The 26492-nt window shown below is 45.8% G+C and overlaps 1 protein-coding gene across 1 annotated transcript in view; it reads right to left on the bottom strand.

Annotated features, from left to right (window-relative positions):
- Positions 1-9796, bottom strand: part of LOC130377690 (dual specificity calcium/calmodulin-dependent 3',5'-cyclic nucleotide phosphodiesterase 1C-like) — a gene marked incomplete at its 3' end in the record, with an annotated part of 31676 nt that extends 21880 nt beyond the window's left edge. Inside the window, exons 1-2 of the mRNA XM_056584846.1 lie at positions 9323-9796; positions 3566-3592 (exon numbers count right to left, since the gene is read on the bottom strand). Coding sequence (XP_056440821.1) covers positions 3566-3592; positions 9323-9453 — 158 coding nt within the window. The remainder of the gene's footprint in view (positions 1-3565; positions 3593-9322) is intronic.
- Positions 9797-26492: the final 16696 nt, after the last annotated feature.

Here is a 26492-nt window from a genome sequence, read left to right as displayed (position 1 = left end):
GTGCAGTCGTCCTTCTGTCCATAACGCCTCAGTAAACCTCGGCTGACCGTCTTTACATGGAAGGATGAACAGCACAAGGTTGGCGTCACTACTGCTCTGTCGGCGTTGTCTAGCTCTGCTGGCTTCATACTAAGAATTGTAAACGTCATGTTCAGCTGCTATTGATCTCTTTCAAGATATTTCTATACAGAAGCCCAGAGTGAGTTAAACAATGGACGTCAATATTAAAATTTCCTGCGAGATGAATGAAGGAGTCTAAACCTTTATCTAGGGGGACTTGAGCCTCAGCCTGTTTATTCGAGGGAGGAAATCAACTAGGCCTTAGTAAATAAATAATGTAACGTGCTTATTCCTTTCAGCAAGTGTCCACCCCATCGCCGCCCCCCCCCCCCTCTCTGTCGACCTGCAGAGCGCAGGGCTGCTAATCGATGGCTAACTTAGGAGGCAATTAGGAGACGGGCAGACTGATGGGCTCTGAGAGAGACACAAGTGATCACCGATCAATACTGCGATAGACCTAAAGGAGCAGATATATACATATAGACACACACACACACACACACACACACACACACACACACACACACACACACACACACACACACACACACACACACACACACACACACACACAAGCACACACGGCTCCTCCCCCTGCTCTTCATTAAGAACACACACACACCTTCAGTGACTCATCCTGTTCTCATTCCGATGGCCTCATTCTTATCTGGAGGCTTGTAAATGCATTAGCATTGTGTATCACACACCCCCAGACACACACATACACACACACAAACACACACATATACACACACACACACACACACACACACACACACATATACACCCTCACCTGCTCCCCCCTGCCCCCCCCCATACACACACATACACACACACATACACTGGCTTCACACACACACACACACACACACACACACACACACACACACACACACACACACACACACACACACACACACACACACACACACACACACACACACACACACACACATACCTTCACCGGCTCCCCCCCTCCCCACCACACACACACACACACACACACACACACACACACACACACACACACACACACACACACACACACACACACACACACACACACACACACACACACACACACACCCTCTCTGGCTCAAGGTCGTTGTCAGTCAGCGTCTAACATGAGCTCTAAGATGCAGCACTTAGAAACCACACAATCTGTACCAGTATAATGACCTGGCCTCTGATTTGAGACCAGTATAATGACCTGTCCTATGATGTGAGACCAGTATAATGACCTGTCCTCTGGTTTGAGACCATTATAATGACCTGTCCTATGATGTGAGACCAGTATAATGACCTGTCCTCTGATGTGAGACCAGTATAATGACCTGTCCTATGATGGGAGACCACTATATCGAGGGTCCAGACCCAGGACCAGACCAGACCTGGGACCAGACCAGACCCAGACCCAGGACCAGACCAGACCCAGACCCAGACCCAGACCCAGACCCAGGACCAGACCCAGACCCAGACCCAGGACCAGAACCGGACCCAGACCCAGACTCAGACCCAGTACCAGACCCAGACACAGACCCAGGACCAGCCCAGACCCAGGACCAGACCCAGGACCAGACCCAGGACCAGACCCAGGACCAGGACCAGAAACAGACCCAGGACCAGACCCAGTACCAGACCCAGACACAGACCCAGGACCAGACCCAGACCCAGGACCAGCCCAGAACCAGGACCATCCCAGACCCAGGACCAGAAACAGACCCAGGACCAGCCCAGACCCAGGACCAGCCCAGACCCAGAACCATCCCAGACCCAGGACAACACCAGACCCGAAACCACCCCAGACCCAGGACCCATGGAGATCCCCCCTGATGTAGAACGGGTTATTCCCTTGTTTCACTGTCTCTGTTGATCTTTGTATTGTGAGGAAACCATGCAACACTGCCCCTAAGATGTGAAGGAAATAATAAATAACTGTGTGTCCTCCGAGGCCTCCCTGAGGTCCTCAGTTGTAACCACAGTATGAGACCTTAGGGACTAGAAATGATGACTGGCCAGAATTCTCCATGTTCTTCATTATTCGGCCCCATTCCAAAGCAACATCTCTACACACCACTATCTGTGGAACGGCATTTCATACACAAAGGCAAAATAAATGTTACAAATTAATCATCCAGTTAATCTACCGGGAAACGTAATCTTTTCACTTTGGTGGACAATAAAGTTTCTGGAGTTCAGTTCCGTCTGTTTTGAACCCACTAGACGCTCAATGCCCTTCTTCCCCCATCTGGTCTCTGTGCAGCATCAGAACACTGCTCTGTGTTCACTCATCTGGAGAGAGAGAGAGAGAGAGAGAGAGAGAGAGAGAGAGAGAGAGAGAGAGAGAGAGAGAGAGAGAGAGAGAGAGAGAGAGAGGAGAGAGAGAGAGAGAGAGAGAGAGAGAGAGAGAGAGAGAGAGAGAGAGAGAGAGAGAGAGAGAGAGAGAGAGAGAGAGAGAGAGAGAGGCTAAGGACAGCTAGAGTGAGCTTTCCCTATACCTATCCCTTTGTATTGTCTGAATACTTGTCCCTATGAGTTTGTTCAAACAAGAACTCGACCTCTCTGCTGTTGGGCTGGCAGTATTCCCGGGGTGCAGGGTTAAGGGATTAAAGGGACATCCCTAGAGGAACTCATGTTGTTCTCTGTAATGAAATGAGGAACGTCAAACTACGCTGGATATTAGGCCTACGTTCTTCTATGCCCCTTTTAAAAATGCAGACCTTTGACTGATTTGTGTGCCCTTTTCTTAATTTGGATTGGTGTGCGGAAATATCTTGTTACACACATACACACTGTGAACGCGTAGACTTCCGGTAATCTCATTACTTTGCAGCTGGGTTCAGAGAGTTAATCCTATCAGCGGCTGCACATGGACTCTTAACCTTCTGCTACAAACACAGTGTTTTAAGTGCTCTTGTCACATGATGCACTATAGAGGCTGAAGTAACATGCACACTTCAAGCATATTAAAATGTTGTTGAGAGTGAATGACATTTCTGTTTGTGTTTAAGACATTTCAATTTGGAATGCAGCCAGAGTGAAAGTGCAGGGAAGCCCAGGCAACAGTGGGTCTAACGAATAAACCGAGAGAGGGGTCCGCTCAACATGGAGATCACGGGACCTTCCTGTAGGACCCCAGCTACACCCCCTTCTGACGCTCATCAGGCAGCTGCATGGCTACGTGTTCATGGGTAGCGCGGCGGGGTCCGGACCTTGGCCGCGGCCCTAGCATACTGTAGCTCACACTGCGCTACATGAGTCATCGCTCTGTCCCGCACCTCGGACACAAACTACGTCAACCGTTCTCAGGGACATCTGGGTCACGTCAGGGCCGGCAGTCGTCATTTGAGCTTGGTGGGGGGGGCAGTTGGTGGTGGGACCGGGTGGAGGTCTGACCAGGTGGTGGTGGTGGTGGTGGGACTGGGGGTTGGTCGGACCGGGTGGTGGTCTGACTGGGTGAAGGTCTGACCAGGATGAGGACCTGGGAGCTCTGGACCAAACTTACCTTTGGGATGTCTTCTTGTACTTCCTCCTGTGGGACAGAAGAGAGGAGAGGGGTCAGAGTCATCTCATTTGACGTTCCTCGAAAACCTGGATTAAGATTCCCTACCCTTGTGTCCATAAATAGGAATTAATTTGATAACTTCTACTATGAATCCCACCCTCCCCCACTCTTCATTCACACTAAAGCACTTTGAGATTCTTGAATATAAAGTGCATTATAAATACAATTTATTATTATTATTATTATTATTATTAAACACGGTGGCCAAAACAACACTGATCAACTGGTTGTATTCCCTAATGACCGCATGTCGCTAGACGGCACCAATAATGAGCCATCATCATTGTTTAGATTGGAGTCTCCAGATGTTCTTATACTAACTAAACCCTCGCTCTGTTCTCAGGAGGTCAGCTGACTCTGAGATCAGATGTCCTTTTGGTTTCATTGGCCACTTTGTAACATGTGTGTGATCTCAGTGGAGGGATTCGACCCCTGTAAATAAAATAGGTCTTTCGCAGACAACTACAGCAAATAAATAAATGATAAATTGCGGCTTCAAAGAGCACATAAAACAGGGAGACAATAGTACGAGATAGGACCCATGCCTTTGTTTTACTACCACAGCATGTCAGGAGGAGATAAAGAGATCTGACCAGAGACTCTTTCGGAGCTCCTCAAACAGCATGCTTACTTATTTTTTTATCGAACATTAACAATATAATAACTGTTATTCCTGTTTACTTATTTATTTTTTTCTACATGTCTTTCTCTGGATTTCAAGTGACTCCAAGAAAGCACTGATCGTACTTGAAGCTTGTTTGCGGACAACATCCATAATCAAAATGGATGCATTGCATGTTGTATCCTGGATTTTAGTCTCAGTCCAAGACATAGTATTCCTTATTTTCCGGTAAGACAATCACTCTTGGTCACTCTAGCACTCCGGAGCCCCAGGCCAGAATCCTTCAGTGTTCTCCATTGTGATCTCCAGTGTGTTCTCCTCTCTATGGCTTCAGGGTTCTCCTCTCTATAGCTTCAGGGTTCTCCAATGTGTTCTCCTCTCTTTAGTTTCAGGGTTCTCCTCTCTATAGCTTCAGGGTTCTCCAATGTGTTTGCCTCTCTCTAGTTTCAGGGTTCCCCTCTCTATGGCTTCATTGTTCTCCAATGTGTTCTCCAGTGTGTCCTCTCTATAAGGGGAAGAGAGTACAGGGCTGACATCAGGGGCCGGGCCCTGGCCCTTGCTGGGCCCTGTCAGATAGCCAGGAGCCGGCTGGCCTTCCAGCCATTATGGGGAAGCCCTTCTGAGAACTAGCTTGGTAATGAGATCAGTGAAGACAGGATACCCTGCTCAGAGCTCAGGTCGTCCCAGGTCAGCCGTCATTATGGTCCAGTCATTATGCTGCTGGCCCGTTATGGTCAGCCAATAGACAACATCCTCTCTGCCTCATTTAATAGGCTGTAAGCCGACTCTTGTCCACATTATGACTGCGGCTGTTATATTTGTATACATTTTATGTTATAGTATGTGTTAGCTCACACTGCATCATTTACCTTTCTATTTCTAGTTTCTTAATTCCTTTCAGTTATTTCTAGTTTATCTCCACGGGGTAGGATTTTCTGGCAGCAGGTGTGTGTGCGTCTGTCGGTGCGTGTACAGTGTGTGGTAGTGCAGCGAGACCTCATGCGTGCGCTCAGCTGGGCAGCAGAGCGTAGCGCACATGAGCATTTGTTTGTTTGCGTGGCCAGCTGCTCCCGGCCATCCAGGAGAGAGAGGCTGCTTTCATGGTGTGAACCGGATCTCTGCCGCTGGCGTCCTGCCGGTATGACGCTGCGCCCAACACCATGACCCCCACACGTCCCCAGCAGCCATGTAGCCAGCGGACCACCACAGGGGGGAGGGAGGGAGGGAGGGGGGGGGCGCTGATCCCTTCGGCGGAAGTGGGAAAGCGGAAGGGGTCCGACTGCGAGGTCAAACGCAGACCACAGCTGCCTCCCTTCAGGGTCTATTCGGAGAGCTGATGGTCCTCGCAGGAGGCTGAGTTCTGGCGCTCGGAGGGGCAGGTCTACCAGGGTCCGCGCTGAGAGACTGACCCAGGTAGACCTGGGTCAGTCTCTCAGGTCTACTGGCTCACTGCGGATCTACAGGCTCCATGCTGAGTGATTGAACCCCTGAAGGTCTACCTGGGTCCGTGCTGAGTGACTGAACCCTTGCAGGTCTAGTGGATCCATGAGCATATGAATGTCATTATGTTGGTAGAAATGGGGTTTAGGTACTTCATAATGGCCCCACAGTGTTGATCAGCTCTGACCCACTGCACTACAGGCCTACTGATCAGCTCTGACCCACTGCCTACAGAGCGGACCGTAGGCCTATAGAACGCACATTAGGCCTCAAAAAATATATAAAAGTTGAATAAAAGATAAAGCTCCATACCACGTGGCCCGTTCTAAACCCTCAGGGCGTACCTCCTACTGAGAGACCTCCATAACTACGGGTGATGACAGAATCACAAAAATAAATGTTCAGAACCAATAATCAGATCTATTCAATGAGGGATAAAAAAACCAGCAACACAACAAAGCCAGCGGATCAGGTCTTAGACTGTACACTATCAGTCTGATATCAGGGTTAGGGTTAGGATGATAACGGAATTAGACTGTAGACTATCAGTCTGATATCAGGAGACCAGAATGATAATGATCGTAGACTATAGACTATCAGTATTATATCAGACCAGAATGATAACAGTCTTAGACTGTAAACTATCAGTCCGATATCAGGTAAGGTTAGGGTAAGGATGATAACGGAATTAGACTGTAAACTATCATTCTGATATGAGGTAGGGGTTGGGATGATAACAGAATTAGACTGTAAACTATCAGTCTGATATCAGGGTTAGGGTTAGGGTTAGGATGATAACGGTCTGAGACTGTAAACTATCGGTCTGATATCAGGTAGGGTTAGGTTAAGGATCAGTGGTGGAGCTAGGGGGTGGCCAGGGGTGGCCGGGGCCACCCTAGACTGATGGTGTGTTCCTGAGTCCTCGGACGCCAGCCTTCCGAGTTGCACCTTTGACGTCATTTCTGGTCTCGGGGCATTTATAGCGTTCCCGTGTGACTTTGTGATTGTGTCATGTCATTGGCTAGTCGTTATTTATTGTTAGCTACATTAGCCTCTTTAGCAAACCAGCTCGAAAACAAACAACACAACTTAACATTGTATTGCACACACATCAAGACCGTGCAATGCATAAATTGGTGACAGGAATGAAGTAGCAATGTAATCAAGTGTGTAAGAGCATTTGAAATCGACATTAAAATGACCAACGAGGTACAAATACAAAGAAAATAAATCTCTTCACGGGCGCAGCCACTTTGTTGAGAGCGTCATCACTGCTCTCGGTCTACTCTCTGACTTCCGACTCGGTAGGCTGGCGTCCGAGGATTCAGGAACACACCATTAATCCCGGCCACCCCATTGGCCACCCTTGTCGTATTTGCATTTTCTTTCTTTTTTCGCAGACACTTATGCATTATGTCTGGCTCTTACGTCCACATCTGGTGAACAGATGCCCTCTGATATTGCGGAAATCACAAAGATCATTGAACCATTCAAAGAGGTATTCCATGAGCTGTTCAGGTTATGCAAATGGGCCATTGCCATACCTGTGAGTACAGCTACCTGTGAACGAAGCATTTCCACACTCAAACTAGTCAAGACCTACCTTAAATCTACCATGGATGATGTTCGACTAAGCAATCTAGGAGTTTTAAGTGTAGAGTCAAGACGAGCAAAAGCCCTGGATTTTGGTGATTTTGTGAATCGCTTTGCTACAAACCACAATAATCGCAGAATACCGCTGTTGAAGATGAATCTATGCCAAGTTTACGTATTTTGTATATCTTAGAGGCAGGGATTCAAAAATTTAACAAAATAATGTCTTTGCAATTGTGTAATTTATTTTCTGACAAATGCACTGCATTTTAACTTTTTACTTTTACAGTGTTAGATCAGAAGGTCGAGTTAGTGTTTTTTTTAAACAGACCTGAAAAGCTGAGACCAACCTGCACTTGTCTTAGAATCTGAGTTCAATCAATAAACACGAGGCCTTTTGAAATGTGACATTTAAAATGAGTCAGAAATGAAATTCTTCTGATGATGTTTTTTGATCAGAAAAAAAATTGCTCATAGGTAACTGCAAGAAAGTAATAAAGTAAAATGTATTAGACAATTACACCAGTCTGAATTAATATTATGACGTAGAGTTACAGCGTGTACATGCCTTAAATATTCCCTACATTTCAAGATGCCTTATATCAGGCCTTGACATTAAGCTTTTTAAGGCACTTGCCCAAAGTGCCAAGTGGCTGTTAAGTGGCTGTTATGTTTTACTTGCCCAATAGCAAAACATACTTGCCCAAAGTGGAAAATGTAGTCCTATTAAGAAAATGTATAAAACCAACCAAAGTATTTGTTGAATTATAAAAATGTATTCAAATACAAAATATAACAATTATGTCTGCACAGCTTTCAAACCAGCTTACCCAACAGAAGAAATATTAGGGCCTGAAAATGAATTAATTAATCTATACATATAGGGCCTACTACAGCATCAGAATGACAACATTTATTTGTATAGATTTTTTGTGAATATTGCAAACTATTAATTGCATCCCGATTCATTATAATGCAAAATGATCAGCAAATAATGACCTGTAGTAAGTAACAGGCCATTGGCAACTACTACACCAATCAGAATGAAAAAAAATATTTGCATTGATTTGTAGTGATTTCTTTCCTAAAACAATTCCACCTGAAGTCTGTCATTTCTAAAACAGATATCAACCGGAACGTAGATTTAAGTGCTGTTCCCGCACATATATCAATAGCAACATGTCGTTGTGATTTTTGTCGATACGGTGTCCTAAAATGTCCTCAACATACTACACCCGTAATGTAGTGAAATTGTGTTGATGAATCCGATTGCGGGGTAGTCAAAATCGCAATCGGTTAACGTTTACCCGCTGTCAAGACGGACCCAAGGAATCTTCCTTTGCTTTTGTTTCATGCCCTGGTGGTGTCTCATTTTCAGGTGTCTATATTTATTGAATTCAGATACATTTACCTGGCACTTAGCCAGTTTTCGGAGACTGAAGGAAGGCAACGAAAGTGAGTCTTCTTTTTTTTCTATTCCGTATGCGGCGGTTGGCTATACGGAAGTGACTGAAAACCAATTATTGTTATGATTCTTATTCTCCTGTTTTATCGAAAAACCAACGCACAGCGCTGTAGAAAGTTCCGCTCCCGCGATATAGGAGGACGTTTATTTTGTAGGCATATTAAGTGTATTTTCAACCAAAAAGAAATCCCTTTCCCAAACGGGCGACTACATGTCACATTTAAGCTGCCCGATCACAGAGTTCACCTGCCCCGGGCAAGCGTAGAACCAATAATGTCGAGGCCTGCCTTATATCATATTTAGATTTATGTGCCACCCCAAAATGATCTCTGGTCTCACCCTAGCCACCCCACTGAAAATATTCAAACCCCGCCACTGTTTAGGATGAAAACGGTGTCAGACTGTAAACTATCAGTCTGATATCAGGGTTAGGGTTAGGATGATAACGGTTTTAGACTGTAAACTATCAGTCTGATATATGGGTTAGGGTTAGAAAGATAACGGTCTCACGGTAGGCCTAAACTATCAGTCTGATATCAGGGAGGGTTAGAGTTAGGATGAGAACGGCGCTACTCACAGTCCCCGCAGTCTCAGCCAGATCTTCTCGATCTGCTCCGGCTGCAGGTACTTCAGCGAGTTGCTCTCAAAATCCTCGATCTCCTTAGTAGGCGAGTCCATGTGGAGGAGACCCCCCGGAGAGCGAGACATGAGACGGCTCCTCGTCGCGCCACGGGGGGGCTGCCGCCGCCCGCCGCCAGGACGACCGGAGAGACACTCCGTTAGACGACCGGGGAAAACTCCGGTAGACGACCGGAGGGTATTGTGAGTCGGAGCGTCTCTGCCCGGTGCCTCGCTAACCCTTCTCCAGTCTTCCTCCGGTCCGCTCCCTGTCCCTGTCCCAGTCCCCCGGACCCGCACCCGTCAGCGCGTCCTCGCCTGACAGTCTCGGGAAGGTTCCCGCGAGAAACGCACGGGGTGGGACGGGGTGTTCGAGTCGTGTAGCTCGGAGTGTGTGTGCGTGTGTGTGTGTGTGTGTGTGGTTGTGTGCGCGCGTCGGACGGACCTCTGACTGCTGCCCTGAACTCACTGAGCTCCGGTATATACCACCCCCCCCCCCCCCCCACCACCACCACTCCGCCCTCCCGGGGCTGAGCTGGGACGGGACGGGAGGGGGCGTGAGGGTCAGTCTGCGCGCGCGCGCGTGTGTGTGTGTGTGTGTGTGTGTGTGTGTGTGTGTGTGTGTGTGTGTGTGTGTGTGTGTGTGTGTGTGTGTGTGTGTGCGTGTGCGTGTGTGTGCGAGTTTGTTTGTGTTTGTGTGCGAGTGTGCGTGGGTGTGTGTTAGTGTGCGTTTGTGTGTGTTTATCTCTGTAGCATGATGATGGAAGTTATTGACCAATGGTTTGAAACACTGATGAAGGAAGAACTGACAGCCTATCAACATCTGTCTGTCCGTCTAGAAATCTAGAGATCTATCTGTCTGTCTGTCTCTCTGTCTATTATCTATCCATCTATCTTGATTCCCGTTTGATCATCTGATCAAATTAATCAATTTATCTCAACGGGAGGAATAATTGGAGTCTGAATTAGAATCCTAAAACAGTTGTTGATTGATTAACCAAAAATGAGTTTCATAATTTCGATGCGTTGGATGGCTAACAACCGACAGATTGAACCTGTCCGAGACAAAATACCAGTATAAAGAAAGAATAGACCAAACGAGCAGACTAATAGTATTTAACCACAGCTTTTTTGGTGCCCCAGTATGTCTCTGGTATAGGTACCACCCCTGCCACTGCTCAACATCCCTGGAAGCAGGGACCACTCTGTGTGGCCGCTCCTCACAAACCACCAGCTCTTCACTACTAACAAACCATAGCTCTTCACCACTTAACCGACTAGCGCTTCACTGTTAACAAACCACTAACTCTTCACTGCTAACAAACCACTAGCTTTTCACCTCTAGCAACTAGCTCTTCTCATCCAACAAACCAAGGTTGTACCTCCGGATCCGGACGAAATGCGTCTGTAACTCTTCACCGTTAACAAACCGCTAGCTCTTCACGGCCAAAAAAGCACTAGCCCTTCACGGCTAACAAACCACCAGCCCCTCACGGCTAACAAACCACTAGACCTCATCGCTAAAAAACTGCTAGCTCTTCACCGCTAACAAACCATTAGCCCAAATTTAAATAGGCCTAAAGAACATGACATTATCAATAATAATTCATTCCTATTTTGTAGAAAGAGTTGAAGCATCGCTGTGCTCTTAACTAGTCAGGTCACAGGCCTTTGGAACAAACGTGAATTATTATTCAATTCTCAGATTATAAAAAAACACGTCCACATCTCAGAATAAAAAAAGAATGAACAATTTATGATAACAAATGATAATTCTTCAATCACAAGCACATATTTTTCTTTCTTTGGATTCAGTCAGCCTACTTTCATGACCTTTGGCCGGAGTACAGGCATTCAGCATGTGATAAAGACGTGTGTGTGTGTGTGTGTGTGTGTGTGTGTGTGTGTGTGTGTGTGTGTGTGTGTGTGTGTGTGTGTGTGTGTGTGTGTGTGTGTGTGTGTGTGTGTGTGTGTGTGTGTGTGTGTGTGGGACATTTCACTTGACTGAGCTATGCAAAAGGCTCTGATATTGGATGGATATTGTTAAAAACACAATACACACCTGAGCAGCCTTTGTCCCCACATGCTCCAATGAAAGGCAAAGACTCACTATTCACAGAATGGAGCAACCTGCCTTGTGTTCATTGTTTCTAACGATACCGATAGTTAGGTTAGCAAAGAAATGAGCCCATAAACAACTAAATGAAACCGGATTGCTTTTGATCATTTATCATTATCTGATGAGGGATGAGACTGAGTGAAAGTTAAACATCTTATTTTCTTACATTATTGTACTTTACTTTTTGGATTTTACTTAGCATTTGAACAAAAAAGGTGAACAGTTAAAGGACATACTGATATGTGTCATGTGACCACTATGTGACCCGACCATGTGACCACCATGTGCTTCAATCTTATTTGTATTTCTTTATTTTCTTTTATTTGCCCTTTTTGTACAGAAATATGTCAAAGACTTCTGGCTCATTCTTTTTGGCATGAGAACTCAGAGAGTAAGAAGCGGCCATCTTTACTAACAGGCATGGCTTCACTCCCAGAGCTGGAAAGTGAAAGCAGGCAGCATCAGACAGGCTCGCTAAATGCTCTCTCCTCCCGCCCTTCACTCATCTATTATTGACATTTTAATCCGCAATAACTCCCCAGGTCAGGGAACCTATAGAGGAAGATGTGTCTCCCACCAGGTTCAAATATCTGATGGAAACACAGGGATAATAGACTCTGAAGGCTCCGGTCCTCTCCTGTGTGTGTGTGTGTGTGTGTGTGTGTGTGTGTGTGTGTGTGTGTGTGTGTGTGTGTGTGTGTGTGTGTGTGTGTGTGTGTGTGTGTGTGTGTGTGTGTGTGTGTGTGTGTTAATATGTGTACGAGTGTGTACATGTGTGAGTATGTACACACCTCTAGTATGTGTATGTGTGTTGGTGTGTGTATGTGTGTGCACTTGCATGAGTATGTGTGTGTGTTAGTTTTTCTATGTGTGTGTGTGTGTGTGTGTGTGTGTGTGTGTGTGTGTGTGTGCTTATGTGTGCTTATGTGTGTGTGTGTGTGTGTGTGTGTGTGTGTGTGTGTGTGTGTGTGTGTGTGTGTGTGTGTGTGTGTGTGTGTGTGTGTGTGTGTGTGTGTGTGTGTGTGTGTGTGTGTAGTAAAGCTACACCAGACAGGTGGAAACATAGACTCCCTGTGGTGCTGTTATCCAGCAGACAACAGGAGGCCCAGCGGTGCAGCTTACAGGTGATTAATGGACTCAGTGGACCCACTGAGCTCTGCACTTCTTCACCAAACAGACCTGCAGCACAACCGTACCGTTGCTATGGGCCCTCACCAGTCTGTTGCTACGGGCCTACACCAGTCTGCCACTATGGGCCTACACCAGTCTGTTGCTTTGGGCCTGCAGCATTGTGTTGCTATTGGCCTACACCAGTCTGTTGCTATGGGCCTACACCATACTGTTGCTATGGGCCTGAACCAGTATATTGCTATGTGCCGACACCATACTGTTGCTATGGGCCTACACCAGCCTGTTGCTGCCTACATCGTACTGTTGTTATGGGCGTACACCAGTCTGTTGCTATGGGCCTACAGCATACTGTTGCTATGGGCTCAGAGACCATAGCAACATAGCAACGGGAGAGAGACCACGTGGGACTACAGCAGTCTGTTGCTATGGGCCTACACCAGTGTGTTGCTATGGGCCTACAACAGTCTGTTGCTATGGGCCTACACCGTACTGCTGCTATGGGACTACACCAATCTGTTGCTATGGGCCTGAATTTAGAAAGACAGTCGTTTGTTGTGACACTGGTTTTCCTGCCTGCTCCTCTTCTGCCACAAGGACTTCGTAGTTTCCTCAATCTAAGCTTTTGTCTTTACTTTCCAAAAGCACACCCATCTATAGCACCAATCCATAGCACCCATCCGTATCATCCCTACATAACACCCCTCCATATCACCCCTCCATATCACCCCTCCATATCACCCCTCCATATCACCCCTCCATATCACCCCTCCATATCACCCATCCATGTCACCCCTCCATAGCACTCTTCTATAGAACCCATCCATATCAGAGAGAGGGAGGGAGAGAGAGAGAGAGAGAGAGAGAGAGAGAGAGAGAGAGAGAGAGAGAGAGAGAGAGGGAGAGGGAGAGGGAGAGAGAGAGAGAGAGAGAGAGAGAGAGAGAGAGAGAGAGAGAGAGAGAGAGAGAGAGAAAGAGAGAGAGAGAGAGAGAGAAAAAGAGAGAGAGAGAGAGAGAGAGAGTGAGGAAAGCAAAATCAAAACCCAAAAGAGGCAACAACATGTAAGGAATTGCAGCTCTCCGGATAAGCAGGTGAAACAATGGCAGAGACAGGAGAAGGAGGGATGAGGGGAGGGCAGAGAGGAGGGTTAGTATGGGAGGACGTCCGGCAGACATCCTTGGAGCACAGCCTGGCCAAGTTTTGTGTGTAAGTGCTTCGAGGTTCTGACCAGACACCTCCATAACTCTGTGGCGCACGTAGCGTTTATTAAAAGACTGGAACAGAAATACACACTCTCATGTTCCATCCTCTAAATTCTGGACCTCTCCTCTCAAAAGAAAGTTTAGAAAGGGTGTCTGACACACACACACATATACACAATATATGAACACACACACACACACACACACACACACACACACACACACACACACACACACACACACACACACACACACACACACACACACACACACACACACACACACACAAAGGATTAACTTTAGATATTCAACATAATGGTGATTGTTTCGTCCATGTGCATGGAGCCTTCAGCAGCACAGTCAAACCAGTGTCTTGTTTAGAAAGACAGAAGAGGTTTCTGTAGAGATGAAGTGTGCTATCCAGTCAGAGGCAGCTGGTCTGGGACCAGTACATCAGTAATGAGGCGATCAGACAGAACCTGATGAACGTATGAAACGGGGGGATACGTTAGGGGATTAACCCCCGGCTGAATGGAAGAGGGTTAGGTCATGAAACCTTGATCTTTCAGCAGGGCAGACGTCACCACCTGGATCCAGTCCCGACTACATCCTTTCAGCATCACTGCTTTCATATCTCTCTCCAACCTCGTTTGGAATGATTGTCTGTTGTTTTCATGTATTTTGGAGACGTGTTATTTCAATAACAAAGGAAGCATTATGGAGGTGTAGGTAGATAGGCCGGTAGCCTGAGAACATTTATATTAATGTTAATTAATGTTTACTTCATCGTTAACTAAAGGCTTATTAATGACTTATGACTGAAGGGATTATAAAGGGTTTACCAGAAAATCGTATTACCTCCACCTAGCAAAGAGCACAAGGTCACCTTGACTAGTGAAGAGAGGAAGGGGGGAGAGAGAGTGGGGGAGCGAAAGAGAGAGAAGGGGGGGAGAGAGAACGAGAGAGAGGGAGAGTGAGGGAGAGAGAGTGGGGGAGAGAGATGGGGGGGAGAGTGGGGGAGAGAGAGAGGGGGGTGAGTGGGGGATGGAGAGAGAGAGAGAGAGAGAGAGAGAGAGAGAGAGAGAGAGTTGGGGAGAGAGACTGGGGGGGAGAGAAAGAGAGGAGATAGAGTATTATAAATGTGATGTGTTAGACGCATTACTGATAGACCTCCCTCTCTTTATCTGACAGATACCATGTGTTAGTATTAAACATCTGACTGAAGCTCTATCTCTGTCTCTTACACACACACAGATATTATAACCCACATGACATGATGAGAGCTGTCACTCACTTGCCAGCAGGTTATATAAAGCGGATGATGCGGCCGGCACTGTAGGGTTTATAAAAAGATCTGAAGCACAGTGCGTGTGTGTGTGTGTGTGTGTGTGTGTGTGTGTGTGTGTGTGTGTGTGTGTGTGTGTGTGTGTGTGTGTGTGTGTGTGTGTGTGTGTGTGTGTGTGTGTGTGATACAACGGGAGCATCAGGAGCTTGTGATTGGCCAGGCAGGCCGGGCCAACGGCCCTGCACAGCGTGTTGTGGCAGCATGGGGGCCGCCGGACCCAGGAGGGGGGGGGGGTTGGGGATCAGCCTGCCGAGCACATAGGTTGAGTCCAAAGGGTTCTCATGCTTCACAGAATGCGCTCTCTAGTATCGTAGTTTACTACCAGTGGCTCCATTGGTTCATAAAACAGCCTCCCAGGTCTGGTGGAAGAATCATGAGGACTCACTGCCAGTGAAGTGACCGCTGTCCCGTGTGTGACATCACTTATGGAAAACATGATGCTTGGACCAATGGGAGAGCAGCTCTGAATTATGACGTTGAACAATATATACTTGCTTTATGAAATTGCCCCATGTATCAGGTCCCAATTTGTTTTCTGAGTAGTGTGAACATTGTGGATAAATCGAAGAAAAAGCAATTTGTACTTGAACTTAAGATGATGCAGACAACATATGCCGCCATCGGCCCCTGACCTTCAGTCCTCCATGAAGGGTGAGCCTGAAATGAACTCCCCCACCAACAGGGCAATGCTACTGTCCATTATCAACCTCTGCTCTGTGCTTTATGGGACACTGAACAAATTATGCTGATGCTCCTATCTTACGCACATGCAGACAGACATGCAGACAGACAGGCAGACAGACAGGCAGACAGACAGGCAGACAGACATGCACACTCCTGCTCAAAGATGTGGCACATCAATTACACTCAAACTTGTACACATGGATGTGCACACACAAACACACAGACGCACACACAGACGCACACACACACACGCACGCACACACACACACACACACACACACACAAACACACAAAGAGTCACACTCAAACACACACACACACACAGTAGCGCACACAGTAGCGCACACACACACACAAACACACACACACACACACACTCAAAGAGAGTTGCAGGGCAGGAAGGAACAGTGTGTGTGTGTGTGTGTGTGTGTGTGTGTGTGTGTGTGTGTGTGTGTGTGTGTGTGTGTGTATGTGTGTGTGTGTGTGTGTGTGTGTGTCTGTGTCTGTGTCTGTGTGTGTGTGTGTGTGTGTGTGTGTGTGTGTGTGTGTGTGTGTGTGTTCCCCAGCACCTGATGGCGGTGCGCTCCATGGCATCGGGGCCGTCCACCGTGGGCAGCTCGTCCGCCAGGATCTGGTCCGGGCTGCGCGGGTCGATCACGATGCCGGGCCGGTCCTTGTCTTTGATCCCGATCCCCGCCGTGATGGCGTTCCACAAAGCATTCTGTGATTTAGAGCCTTGAGAGAGAGACGAAATGGGGAGGATTTTCTTTCAGATTAATTTTCTGAGAAAAACATATATCTGTATCTATATATCTATATATTTATTAATATTAATAATAATAAAACATAACTTGATGACGCTTTACAGAGTGAACACAAAATAAGTGGTTCTGAGTGTGGTTGTGTCCGTATATAGGCCTATATATATATATATGTATATAGGCATAATATACGGACACAACCACACTCATATGTATGAATACACACAGTCTGAAGGTCACTATATGACCTTCAGTCTGTCTATCGCCCATTCTCTTTGAAATTATTTAAACAGCTTATATTTTTAATGAGACGAAACGATAGATAAATAAACCCATCTGCAGACCTCCCTTTCAGTGCGCTCGTGCCGCTGCTAGCTATTTTGGGGCCCTAAGCATAACTCCTTTATGCCCCCCCCCCCCCCCCCCCCCCGAAAAAAAGAATTGGTTTCTGCCAGTTTAACATTTTATTAAAACGCAAAAGTTAAATCACAGTTCACAGAACAGCCAAAACATGCATACAGTATTGGAATGTCCAAAATCTTTAAAATAAATTAAATAGTCCATAAATACAAACTTAAAACCAGAAGTATACAAGTAAGAAAAATTCTTCTATGAAGCAAAGATTTACAAGCAGACACTATTTACACAAATATTTACACACTTTACTTTGTAAACAGAGACAGCCTATTTTTATTTTTATTTTATTTTTTTTGTGGGGCCCCTCAGGACTTGAGGCCCTACGCGCAGCGCGTAGTGCGCGTTATGGGAGCGGCGGCACTCCCCCTGATATCGAGCCAATACCCGCTTACATCTATCAACACCGCACAGCCGCATCCAGCGCTGAGCTTGACCGCCTCCTGCTGGCCATGTAGAGCCAGCACAGGGAACCACTGACACGTTCCTGCTATAACAGGCCAAATTTTGGATCATACAGGCACAACACATGGCCAGTGGCGGATTAAGTTTGTCATTGGCCCTGAGGCTACGATTTGTGTGTCTTACTGAACAAAAAAATTATCTTGAACAAAAAAAAACGTAATTTAGTGTCATGTGTAAAAGAGTTCTAGGAGTATTTCATGGCCCACACGCACATATACGGGGGCACTGGAATACACACACCCATTGAGACAGCCTCGACTAAAACAGCAATGATGCAAAAAAAGTGTGAAGTCGCAATAGCTGTAGCGACCACGTATTTCTATGGACCAACTGACCGACCCACCGACAGAGCGACCTGAAAAGGCATTCACAGGGTATTTGCAAGCTGGTAACAGCCTTTAGCTTTCTAACCCAAGAGGTAGGCCTACAACATCTGCAGTACACAACACCCTGATTTACTGAGGCTTATCGCAACATCCTTACACAAATCGAACCGCTGTGCAATACTGAAATAAAACAAAGCCATCCAAATACAACAAACAAAGTAGCAGGACATAACAGCAATAATGCCACACAGCAAAATCCTAAATGCATATTCTTACTCTAGAAGTTAAGAATAAGAGGTTTTCTTCCTTGTTTTTCTCACAGAGAACCAATTTGCGCAAAATATCGCTTTCAATGGACAGATCAGTGAATGATTGATTGATTTATTTTATCTGACCATTTTGACATAAAATATGAACAGCACTCTGTGTCATACATTAAAATACATAAAAAATCAGGAATGACACAATAAAGCCCGAAGGCTTATTTCCATTGTGGTCCCTGTGTGGCAGGAAAAGGTGATTCAGTCTGTTTTGGCCAATCCTTTGTGTATGTGTGGACGTGTGTGTGAGTGTGAGTGTGAGTGTGAGTGTGTGTGTGTGTGTGTGTGTGTGTGTGTGTGTGCGTGTGCGTGTGTGTGTGTGTGTGTGTGTGCGCGCGCAGCGGCGAAGGAACTCACGTGCAAAGCGAGCCAGAGGTCTCCGGTTGGTCTCCCCAGCCTCGTTGGCCACTGTGGGAAAGAGGAAGGGTTCATGGGAGTGTTGAGGACAACGTACCGCCGCCCAGTGCATCCTATTGGTTCATGTTTCCGAGTGAAAGTCTGTCCAGTTGGGCTCACTTTTGTCGCTAGAGGAACAATGCCAACCTTTCTGGGAGAGTCTTACACAATGAATGAATAAGCCATCTGAATTCAAACAACAGTTAGTCAATCAACGAACTAGAGTCCAGGGCCGTGTTCAGGAGGAGAGATCAGGGAAACAGACCAGGGCGCCGTCAACATGCCCAATAAAGACACAATATGTGGTTCTACATTGAACCACAACAAGCATCACTACCACAACCCTGTTCTATGTCGGGTGAACGTCAATCTTGAATTATTCAGGACATCACAGCAATTAACTAATCCCTGTCTCTGCGGGCGGTGGAACTCACCACTCAAACACTGGACTGACTTCTTCATTCATTTTACCTACATTCCACATCCACATTGCACACACAAACCTGCTCAAACAAACAATGGACTCTGAGGGTCCCCCTCAGCCTGTTCACCAGCTCACTCTGGCATTTGGATCTTTGGATCTCGAGAGGAATATAGTTTGGAACATGTGTGAGTGGGACAACACTAAAGGATTGAACAACTAATGTTCTCTGGTTGAACAAACACACATTATCTCTGAAATAACCGCAGGAATAAAAGCAAAAACCCCTAGAGAACAGCAGCATGAAGCCATAATAGGCAGGATTTATTCATTTGCAATATACTCTCAACTAATTAAAAGTCTTCAGTTTCCAAGGTTAGAAAAAGAATCAGAGGAATCACACGCTTGGATTTCTGTGGGCTCAGTTCATGGCCAATCACAGCCACAGTCTAGAAACATCAAATCAAATGTTGCGCATTGTGGCTGAGAGGCAGGACCTCTGTATATACACAGAGAGTGTGTCTGTAAAGCAGGACCTCTGTGTATATACAGAGACTGTGTCTTTAAGGCAGGACCTCTGTGTATATACAGAGACTGTGTCTGTAAAGCAGGACCTCTGTGTATGTACAGAGACTGTGTCTGTAAGGCAGGACCTCTGTGTATATACAGAGACTGTGTCTGTAAAGCAGGACCTCTTTGTATATACAGAGACTGTGTCTGTAAGGTTGGACCTCCGTGTATATACAGAGGGTGTGTCTGTAAGGTTGGACCTCCGTGTATATACAGAGGGTGTGTCTGTAAGGTAGGACCTCCTTGGAGGGCGTGTGCTCTGTAGAACTCAACAGGCTTTAGCCCTGCAGCCAGGTGCTTGAGGCTCGGCGGAACTCCGCCTCCTCGCTCCCTCAAGTCAGATGTCTTCACCTCTGATGCTCCGGCCTCCCGCCTCTCGTTATAAAGCAGCAGAGCTAATTCCTTTTCCCCTGTGGTCCCGACATTAGGACGTGATGACGAGGGCAGCCGGGGGCTGGCGGTAGAGCAGCCGGGAGGCTGAGCGGACCTGATGAAACCCTGCAGAGCTCTGCTGTCCACACCTCTGCGGCTCTGACTGCAGGCTAAAGGGACGGCCTTGAAGACACCGTGTTGCCTTCGGTGGAGATAGAACAGAAGGTAGAGAGCGACGCTCCGACGACACCAGGGGCGATTCTAGGTTCTGACTTTTGGGGGGGCTCAACCCCAGGAAGCCACAGGGGTATTTGAAGTATATAAAGTCTTGTCCAAGATTTTTTATTCCACAACCTTTATTTTATTAGTAATAGGCTGTTGTATGTCTAAGCCAAAAGCAGGAAGTGTCAGCTAAATAATGCAGTTCTGAATCACTAAAGTGATGAAAGGAAAAAATACTATTTGGATGAAGGAATAATTAATGGCTGTCAACTGTAATAACAAATTTGAGGTATATTAAATTTCCTTTGGGTAAGTTTCACTCAAAAATGACCATATTTCCCCCTTTTTTTTATTTACACAGCTACTGAAACACATTGGTACAACAGGTAATAGATTAATAATATGAGAAACATACCACTATTTCGGTAGTAATAAACTATGTTTTCTCACTTTCAGGGACCCATACATTTTTATAAAACTTTTGATGCAAAAAAATATTGTTCGGATGCAAAAAAAAAAAGGGTGCTAATTTTCAGTTAAAACAAAACTGCTGGCATTATTTTATCAGCTGTGGGCGTTTTAATTGCCATAACAACTTCAGCTAATCAACAAGTACAACATGTTCTAGACCAGTGGCTCTCAATTATTTTCTGTCATTCCCACCCTAGGAGACGCACCTATTTTTTCGCGCCCTCCCTGAATTGAAATAGCCTACTATTGAGAACATTTATTTATTTAGATTAATATAATTAGCGGAGATAATAAACTTAAAACAATTTCGAAGTTCAGTTTATTAATTCAATTTGTAACATTTAAACAAGACTGCTAAGTCTATGTGAATCTCAAAACAGAGAAACAAGAACATATGATTCACTGGGGTTTGCATTTAATTAAAAATATTTTTAAACTGTAAACATTGGTCACTTGTCAGCTTCATCAGCCCCTCTGTCATGACTTTATACGATGAAAATTCTTGTAAAACTTCGGGCCATTGGTATTATGTTTATTTAAAATAAAATAAGTAACTTATTCAAATAAATAAATAAATAAGACACTAAGTCCCGTACTGCCACTCGCGCCCCCCCCACACCTTTTATAAGCTGAGGGCGAGTCTCATAGTATTAGAACATGTGGTACTTGTTGGTTAGCTCACGTTGTTATGGCAATGAACATGCCCTCAGCTGATAAAATAATGCCAGTGTTTTTTTTCAACTGAAAATTAGCACCCATGTCAACTTCTTCTGCTCCTTGCACCTTATCATGCTTATCATGCTACACAGCATTACAAGCCCCTGCCGTCTAAAACATGAAGCAATTCAAGAGGAGGCATAGATAGAATCGCCTTGTGGTCAACTGTCATTTAATAGGCATCTGACAGATTATGTCAAGGTTTTAAAATGATTATTATTATTGTTAGCTGGTCATGTTATAACACAGCTGGAAATCGTGGATTTTCTGATAAAGACTAGCAAGCCTTTTTGACAGACAAAACAGCAGAAACTATGTTAAGTGTGCTCGTGCTGCCTTTTTGGTTTTGTCAAACAGGAGACGCCCACCCACCAATCAGAGGTTAGAGATTCCTGCAGGAAGGTTGCGCTTGATTTCACTAGCCCATTTGTGCCTGTTCATTAGTGTACAGCATCCATTCTCTCATTGCTTGTGTAAAAAAAAAAAAGGTAGAATATTAGATTTCAGGACGAAATGATAGTGTGGGCTAAGGGATGTTTTGGGTAGGCTTGAGCCCACCCAAAAAAGGTCTAGCTTCGCCACTGGACGACACACACCCTGCTCAGCAATGTACGCTCCGTACGCACAAATATACACACATACACGCATGCACACACACGTACGTGCGCACATGCACACACATGGGGGTCTGCTGAACCCCGATCGCCTGATATCCATGCCTGTGGACGGCGTTCTGACGACTCCAGCAGGAGTCTGGACCTGATCAATCACCTAACATTAGGAAACGAGCAGAACACAAAACAGCTGCTACTCCAGCGACCCCGAATGCATCAGCCCGTGCAAGACCCTGGACATGAGTCCAGACGAAGTGAGGGGAGAGGAGATGTGGACGGACGTGAACGATGACGGGGGTCTGGAAGGGTCCGGGCTCTGTGTGTGTGAGGTCAGGGGTCATGAGACAGCGAAGAACACGAAGAACAAGAAGAACAGGAAGAACAAGAAGAGAGAAGAGAGAAGGTAGAGGAAGTGACAATAGAAGAGACAGAGAGAGAGAGAGAGAGAGAGAGAGAGAGAGAGAGAGAGAGAGAGAGAGAGAGAGAGAGAGAGAGAGAGAGAGAGAGAGAGAGAGAGAGAGAGAGAGAGAGGTAGTGTGGGAGAGAGGAGAGAGGGAGAGAGGGGGAGAGGGAGAGAGGGGGAGGGGATAGAGCCTTAGAAAATGGGATGTACTGAGAACCATTGAGAGGGTCTGAGGTCTGGATGGGTTGAGGAGAGGAAAGGACTCTTCATTAGCCATAATGACTCCCTGTACTCAGTCGGCACACTAATCTGCTAGCGTCCTGACAACCAACAACACACACGTGCACGTGCACGCAAGCACACACTAATGCGAGCACACACACACACAAGTGACACAAGCACACACACACGCAGACTCCATCAGGTAACTACATCTAATGTTGTGAACTAGTCCCCAGTCACAACACAGCAGAGTGTCCTGATGAGGTCTCAGTAGGCTTCCCTGGTACTGGACCAAGCAAAACAAACCTGTGGCACACACACACACACACACACACACACACACACACACACACACACACACACACACACACACACACACACACACACACACACACACACACACACACACACACACACACACGCGTGCGCGCGCACACACACTGAAACACATATATTATTTGTAGGTGATGTCACAATCATCATCATCATCTCTCCTGGTCACCATAGCGACAACGCACTTTCAGTCTTAGAAAACACACAGATGCACGCACATGTACACACTGTTCTTGAAGGTGCCCTAATCAGAACACAGCAACAGAGTACATATATATATATATATATATAAACACAAACAAAAAGTTCAATAGGACAACAACATTACATTTCAAAATCCAGTTCCATCCCAGAATGTGGTCATTTTGCAGAAGCTAGGAACCCTCGTCCAAGCGGAGTTAAACACAGGCAGAGAATTCTTCCCGATGCTGGACGTACACCCTTATCTTACCCTTAACTTATCCTTGTCTTACCGATTTTGAAGCTGAAGCCATCCATGCTGAACACACACCCTTATCTTATCCTTATCTTATCCTTGTCTTACCGATGGTGAAGCTGAAGCCATCGATGCTGAACGTCGCACTCCGACACTTTTTGAAGCCTTGCTTCTTTGCTGCCCGCTCCGTCATTTTAGAGTCCTTCAGTTCCCAGTCCTCGCAGTAACTCCTTCTCACTCTCTTTCTCTTTCTCTCTCTCTTACTCTCTTTCTCACTCTCTCCGTCTCTCACTCTCTCACTTTCACTCCCTCAGTCTCTCTTTCTCTCTCTGCGAATGAGGTGAGATATAGTAACCTGTGGTCCTCTCTCTCCTCTCTCTCTCTCTCTCTCTCTCTCTCTCTCTCTCTCTCTCTCTCTCTCTCTCTCTCTCTCTCTCTCTCTCTCTCTCTCCCTCCCTCCCTCTCTTTCTCTCCTCTCTTTGTCCCTGCTCTCTGTGAGTTGTCATTATGAGAAGTGATATAAAAATGTATTTTCAGAACTCTATAGGCTGCATTCATATTCTCACCTCTGGCGTAACGTGGTAATTTGTCCTATATGATCATCAACATTGTGATTGATGACATTTTATCACTGTGGCTGAAAAAGGGTCTCCGGAGGAACAGTGTATGGAGGCGTGTGAAGCTCCGTCTGGGCAGCGGTGGAGGGCAGTGTTCGAGAGAAAGTCGGGCTTTTCGGACGCATACATTATACCGCTGCGGTGTGTGTCGATGTGAAGCTCCGTTCCAGATGATGCATTTCTCCAGCTCTAAGCTCTAAGCTCTACTGCAACCTGAGCTGCTCTGAAAGCCAATCTTTTAATTCACAGCTAGAATCCAACAATCTGTACAAACGCTCTGCCGTCCCACCCACACGGCCTTGGTGATTGAAGAGACACTGGACTACCTCTCACCTGAGGGAGGGGGGGGTGGAGGAGGGTGGGGGGGGAGGAGGGAGGGAGACAGTGAACAAGTGAGGAGGTGTGAACAAAAAGAACTACCCTTGCTGCCTGCTGTCTTCATTCTCTCTCTGGTGACCTCGCTATCACTCGCTCCCTCTGGCACACTCAATCTCTCTCTCTCTCTCGCTCTCGCTCTCTCTCTCTCTCTCTCTCTCTCTCTCTCTCTCTCTCTCTCTCTCTCTCTCTCTCTCTCTCTCTCTCTCTGTCTCTCTCTCTCTCTGTCTCTCTCGGTCTCTGTTGATTCCGCTGCTTCAGGATCACCTCGGTTTCGAGGAGGTAACACGTTTCCATAGGAACCACGTCTGAAAGCAGGTAGCCGCGTCTCTTGGTGGGGATCAACTGGTGGTTTGATTTATACTGGAGAATCTTTCTAGCTCACGCATATTTGTTAATGGAGTAAATAAGTTTAATATTGCAGGTTTATGTCATGTTACTTCAAATTATGTTTCCATATGCTATGGAATGTAATTAGTTCCATTAAGTCTGTACCTTATTTTTTTAAACCTGAGGAGGCTACTTAACAGGGTTTTTAATTTCCACATTTTATATAGTAGTTTAGTAGGCATGTCTTGGATTTATAAATAATTAAAAACATGTTATAATAATTTCATGCAAGACATTGTGCTAGAATCTGGATATCTGAGCGAAGCCATAGCTGATTCTAGCTATCTGAGTCTAACCTTGTGAGTCAGCCATCTAGCTGAATGTTGTAGTATGGCAACACAGAAGGGCCAGACCACAGGAATCTGTGGTCGTATTCCTGTCTGAATGAAAGCCGTGTTTCACACATACAATGGGACGGTGGGACGGTGGGACTGGGACCCATGCCGCATCAACCCCTGCATGAGAACTTACGTCTAGATTCAGTGTCCTCTCTACTTTGCTGAGCTCTGAATAACAGGGTTACGGAAGCATCCCTACTCCCGGTGCACACGTATTCTGAGTAAGAATCCAGTGATCTGTTTTTGGAGTTCAATCGAAGCTCCACTCGTATGTTTGTATTATATTTTCTGGAAAACAGAAAATATAAAAATATACGGCATGCAGTTCACGTTCTCTCCACAGGTGAGCGGGCTTTGACTTAGTTTGAACCGGAGCTGCAGTTCTCGTTCTGTCCACAGGGGGGCGGGCCTGACGGTTCTGGTGGAAATTGTCCTTCACTGTGTGAACCGGATTGTTCACCTAGTATTTTCATATTAAGAAAGAATGGAATGGAATGGAGTCTCAAGGTGACAAATTGTGGAAGGAATAGGATCCCAAAGTTTGTAGAGAATAATAAGAAAGAATAAAACCTAAGAATCCACTATATATTAAGGATTTTAATATATAGAGTGTAAAGGCTGATAGAGAATTCACACAAAGAATAAAGATTTCAAGATCTAGACTGTGAATGCTGATACAGCATGCACAGTGCACACTAACCAAGGTGAGCGCTTATGAGTAGCCTACGTTGCAATGTGGCATGTGGCAAATGTTCCACTAGATGACAACACATTCTTGAAAACTGATCGATAGGGCGTATACTTTAGATTAGAATAACATCAATAAAATACATTTAGTCAACCATATCAATATCCTCAATATGGTGGTGCATATATATCTATATCTATATCTATATCTATATCTATACATCTATATCTATACATCTATATCTATATATATATATATATATATATATATATATATATATATATATATATATATATATATATATATATATATATATATATATATAGTGGAGCATATCTTGGTTTCATTAACCAGGCTAGGACGTGCAACTAGTAGCGTATAGCGGACGAGACACGCCCACCTTCATGTGTGTACACCGTTGGCTCCGCCCCTTTTTTATCCGGAGGCAAAGCAGCGCTGAACACGAGAGCGAAGGAGGGGATCACTTACTTGGGGGCTCCAGTGTTTTGGTTTGTTAAATACTAGGGGAACAATCACCAGTTTGTCGCCTGTTTCTGGCTTAGCAAACGATCCGACACCCAGTAGCATTTTTTCCCGTACGTTAGAAGGGGTTTTAAAGCCCCTGCTTTTTCCTCTACCAAAAGGATACCACACTAGCAGCTGTGGCCTGCTGCTACACCCTAGCTAAGCTAACGGTGGATTAGCTCTGCTCCAGTTCTCTTGGAGTCGCCACCTCGAAGCAGAAGGATAATGATACACCGTCCGAGTTAACAAAGGAG

The sequence above is a fragment of the Gadus chalcogrammus genome, chromosome 23, assembly GCF_026213295.1.
Source record: "Gadus chalcogrammus isolate NIFS_2021 chromosome 23, NIFS_Gcha_1.0, whole genome shotgun sequence".
NCBI lineage: Eukaryota > Metazoa > Chordata > Actinopteri > Gadiformes > Gadidae > Gadus > Gadus chalcogrammus.
Note: the sequence above shows the minus strand (reverse complement) of the source record. Positions and strands in the feature narration are given on the sequence as shown.